General features: G+C 38.6%; 1 protein-coding gene across 1 annotated transcript in view; it reads left to right on the top strand.

Moving 5' to 3' along the window:
* Positions 1–3,955: 3,955 nt before the first annotated feature.
* dmac2 (distal membrane arm assembly component 2) overlaps positions 3,956–5,283 on the top strand; it is a gene marked incomplete in the record, with an annotated part of 1,916 nt that continues 588 nt past the window's right edge. The window contains 3 exon segments of the mRNA XM_062419291.1: positions 3,956–3,973; positions 4,690–4,880; positions 5,062–5,142. Of these exon segments, the coding sequence (XP_062275275.1) occupies positions 3,956–3,973; positions 4,690–4,880; positions 5,062–5,142 (290 nt within the window).

The raw sequence follows: 5,283 nt of genomic DNA, 5'->3' as shown, positions 1-5,283 counted from the left end.
TGTCTGTCACCGTCCCTCAATGTGAGCATTAAGCAACTGGCCTAGTACGACCGCCCACTAATGGCTTTCCTGCCAAGACTGTAGAGATTTACAGACTCCGCTGGCCTTATGGGAGCTGGTCAAAACAAAGCAGCCCTGACAGACGCTAACGGTCTTGAGAATGCAGCAGTGGTTTGTGCATGTGTATGTGAGTACATGAATACGTGTGTGTGTGTGTGTGTGTGTGTGTGTGTGTGTGTGTGTGTGTGTGTGTGTGTGTTTGTGTGTGTGTGTGTGTGTGTGTCTTTAGGTCTGTGCAGAAACAGAGGGGAAAGGTGGAAGCAGGGAGAAAGAATGAGAGAGACAACCACCAGCTAATGGCTTTCCCACAGGGCCATCACTTACTGCAACTCACAGTAAAAAGTGGGGAGCCACGGGGAAGCAGCTATTAGAAAACCTCAGATTTCATCTCCTAACAAGACTGTGAAAGCAGCGTCGCTTTTTTTGCTTAAGAGAAATAAAATAGTCTTAGTGTAGAGCATCGGATGAGAGCGGGCTACAATCATCTGTTCGTAATTGTTCAAGCCTTCTACTCAGCATGGTGTGATACTGCCAGTTTACCTCCACTGGGAACCTGGAAAACTGGAATTTGGCTTTTTTTCCCTTAAAAACTGGTGTTTGATGTTTGATTAAATTTCAATCAATTAACTGATCCTAGATTAATCATTTCAGCTGTACTATCACCGACTGAAAGCCTTGTGTCCACTAAGTAACAAGGTATTTACTCACTTAAGTACCGTTTTGAGGTACTTCCAATTTATCTGAATATTTCTATTGTATTCTACTTTATATTTCCATTTAACCTCATTATACAATGAAATATTGTACTTTTTACTCCACTACATTCATGTATTACCTATAGTTATTATTAGGATTCTACATAAAAAAAACCCTATTATCAGTCTATAAAATGATATATAAAATATAATTAAAATGATACATTACATGAGTATTTTGTACATGTGATACCGGCCATACATTTGTTTCTAACTACTTTCACTTAAGAACAATTTTGAATGTACTTGTAATGGAGTATTTGTACAGTGTGATATTGCTACTTTCATCCATTTATTCAAGTAAATGATCTGAAAAGTACTTCCACCACCCCTGACCTCACTATGGAGGGAAGAATGAGAAAGATCAGCGGAGCACAAAATGTATGTATGTCATTTGGAAAAACATGTCACGATCCTCTGCTTTGGCTGTGTTAACAAACCCCTAATTGGGTAGTTTTGATGAACTGGTTCACTGCTTTTGCATTGGATGTGGAAGTAAACAGATAACTCTTTACAGAAAGAATTTAACCCTCTCTGTGCTTTAAGAAAAGGCCTTGTGTTTGTTGTTTACATAGGAAAGAATAGGAAAGCCATACTTGATGTAATGCCCTGATTCTTTGCTTTTTTAAATAGTGTTAGTGAATATTTGAAACACTACTTTCTTTATGGCACAGAATAGCAATATATGTGTTTAGACTCTTCAAACTTCCTGCTACTGTATGGTTTGCTTTTCAAAAAGCCATTAAGGCACAATCAAAAATTCATGAGTATAAACAAACATGTGGATATGAAGACAGTGCATCAAACCACATATAAACAATACCAACAAAATCCCCATCAATAATACACAAAGTTGGATCTCAAAGAGAAATACTTTTGATCTAACTGCAGTGATATTCTTGAGGGATGATAAAATTAAATAAATTGCCATCTCACACAGACAAAGATTGATGAGTTTCCAACCAGAACTGCATACAGAAAAAAATAATTTTCAAGCTCAAACAGATGAGAGTCGATGATCATCAATCTCAATGGATGAAGGAGTCAAGACACACAAACACACCCAGAGACATACCTGTGCGCACACACACATACTGCTGCTGTCATACCATTAAAATTCTGGTCTTGTAAGCAATCCATCTGTACCACAACCCATCCACTAATCAATTCATTCATCTCCTCTGCCACTTATACTATACTTCATTGGTTCATATGTTCATTCGACCAACCCCTCAGTAATGTGATTTACTCAGGCTCCACACAGGCCAATCTTTCCATCACATTTTCAATAACTCCAGCTAATACCAAGGAAGTAATGAATTGACTTTATATACACATATAAAGTCAGAAAAGAAATGACTTCATATTTACATGTTACTTCAAAATGTGATACAAATCTTCATGGTTTTTCAATAAAATATTAACATTTTTCTGACGTATTTGTTTTGTTTATGTTGGTTGATACTGTTATATTATATATTGGAAACAAATTCACAGAGCTCAACAAACCGTTCATACCAAACCCCTCTTTTTTTCCTCGCTGTCCATTTGGCTCTTCTTTCCTCTGTCACTCTTCTGCAAACATACATGAGAAGTGCTAGCCGTGAGCTCCTTTGCTAATTGTTCGTACCAGCAGGTGTGAGCCGTCTGTCACATCGCACTCACTGTGAGTGGTGGGAGCTTGGGGAGGTCTGTGTGTGTGTGTGTGTGTGTGTGTGTGTGTGTGTGTGTGTGTGTGTGTGTGTGTGTGTGTGTGTGTGTGTGTGTGTGTGTGTGTGTGTGTGTGTGTGTGTGTGAGAGAGAGAGAGAGAGAGAGAGAGAGAGAGAGAGAGAGAGAGAGAGAGAGAGAGAGAGAGAGAGAGAGAGAGAGAGAGAAGTGTGGGTGTGGTGTTGGTGTGTTTGTTTTTCAGTGACACATCTGTCAGATAAGTGCTGTTTCAACCTCCCAAAGGTATTGAAGCGAGAGTCCAGATCATGTTTGGAGGAAAATTGAACAAACAAATAATATGGGCCAAGAGATGTAATATAAGATTTTTTAAAAAGACCACAATCTTATATGATTATGTTAGTGCTTGATATTTGATGTGCTACCCAAAATAATATAATATCAAAATTATTGCAGTAATGGCCTGCCAGTTATTGTGTTGAATCTGTAGGTGTGTTGAATCTGTAGGTGCCAGATGATCGTCTTTATGATACAGTTACACTTATCTCCACCAGCTCATTCATGAAAGGAGAATATTGATGTATAACTAATTAAAACACTACCAGGGTTGGGAAGGTTACTTTGGAAATGTAATAGGTTACATATTAATAGTTACCCTATTTACAATGTAATAAGTAATGTAACTAACTATTTCAATTACTTAATCAAAGTCATTTAACTTATTACATTTGATTACTTTTCTAATTTCTAATGAATGTTTTCAACCGTTGGGCTAAGTGTAGCCATTAAGCACCAAAATCTATGTTCAGGTGTTTTTCTTGGACGCTGACATGATTTATAAGGGAGATCATTTCTTATTAAGCAAGATTTATCTCTCATTTGAAAATTTATTTATTAGTTCATGTAGATTTTGGAAAAAGAAGTAAAAATACTAAAGTCAAAAGTCTGGCATGGGCTTAATTGGTACTGTGACACCATTTAAGCCAATGTGTATACCAAATAAGCGCACATCATGATTTATTTACAAAATATAAAAAAATATTGTTTTCAAAAAATTAAAAACAGCAATATATGTATTCAGTAACATGTTAAATATTTCTTTAATGAGGAAAAAGCCCTCCTGAGCAAATTCTTAAAGGTCTGACTTCAGCTGTAACCTCCTTTGTAATCATCAACATTTTCACAAGTAACTGTAATTTTTACGTTTTTTCTCTCCTATACTATAACGGATTACAGTTACACTTTATTTTGTAAGTAAATTACGTAACATCGTTCCATGTAACGCCTTAACATTGAACACTACTCCACTTTATCATAATAACCATACCAGATTAGGATAGAGCAGGTTCACCTGGTCAGTATCAGAGACGCACATGGAGCGACACCCTGTGGGGAAAGTTATGAACAACAACTGACTGCTAAAAGCGCAAGGAGGACGTTTGTCCCTTACAGGTTACTGTTGAACGCTGCTATCATGTCGGCACCCTTGACAGTAAGTTACCCTTCAAATTTGGACTAATTACTCGAGTTAACAGACTAGTGAATATCAGTTAAGTTGCCTGTATTAAATGTCAGTGTATAGTCTGTTACATGTCAGTGTTTAAAGGCTCCGGCGTTTACTAAAAGCTAACTAGTGTTAGCTTGAAGGCTGTGGCTCCAGCATGCTGAAGGTATCAGGTTTATTAGATAGAGTTGAACGTGTTAGTGACTGTTTTACTGTGTATTTTTGATATCTGAAACTATTAACCTCTATGTTCAGGTATTCGTCAGAATAAAACAGTCTCTCAAGCTTTAGCAGTGACTAATACGAGCTTCTGTGACAGGATTGAATGAGTAGAATAAAAGGTTCACACGTTCATAGATTTGTTAATATGAGAGGCAGATGGACACTCCTGTATCTTCTATTATTTACCTGCGAGACAGTATTCACAGTAATGTCCTATCTTCTTTGTCTCTGTTCTCTCTTTTTTTAAATCTCTGTCTTCTCTTCTCTATCTCTGCATTCTCCTCTTTGTCTCTGTCCTCTCTTCTCTGTCTCTGTCTTCTCTATCTCTGTGTCTCTGTCCTCTCTTCTCTGTCTCTGTCCTCTCTTCTCTATCTCTGCCTTCTCCTCTGTGTCTCTGTCCTCTCTTCTCTATCCCTTTCCTCTCTTCTCTATCTCTGTCTTCTCCTCTGGGTCTCTGTCCTCTCTTCTGTCTCTCTTCCCAGGCTCTACACAGGTGCTGCCAGAGGTCAGCGCTCCTCCTTGTTGCCAGGCGACCGTGGAGCTCCAGCTCGGCGAGCCCACCTCCTCTACACACCAGGCTTCTGCTGTACCTCGCCCAGCGTTACTACGACGTAGAAATGCTCATGAAGTGGAGTTCAAATCTGAAAAGGAGAGGGCTTCAGAAGAAGAACGCGTAAGAAACACACACACACACACACACACACACACACACACACACAGCATATAATACTTCATGTTAAGTGCTCTGTTTTTGATGTAAGGAGGCGATGTAGGTCCATCACTGATCCCCAAAGTTACCGTCAATACCTGAAACCATCGGGGTCCATCATTAATTTTCCTTCTGTCTTTCACAGTTACTATGGCTACACTCAGAAGTTTTATGGGGGAGACATAGCAGCAGCGTATTTTATCCTGAGTCTGAAGGGAAGAATTAGGTAAGTGCCCTGTTCACTGGCCTCTACACATTTTGTCATACAGATGCACATAAAAATATACATCTGTATGTGCATATTTTTAGGCAAGGCAAGGCAAGGCAGTTTTATTTATATAGCGCATTTCATACACAGTGGCAACTC

Source organism: Scomber scombrus, chromosome 5 (genome assembly GCF_963691925.1).
Source record: "Scomber scombrus chromosome 5, fScoSco1.1, whole genome shotgun sequence".
In the NCBI taxonomy this organism is placed as follows: domain Eukaryota; kingdom Metazoa; phylum Chordata; class Actinopteri; order Scombriformes; family Scombridae; genus Scomber; species Scomber scombrus.
The sequence above is the reverse complement of the archived record's forward strand: the minus strand, read 5'-3'. Positions and strand labels throughout refer to the sequence as shown.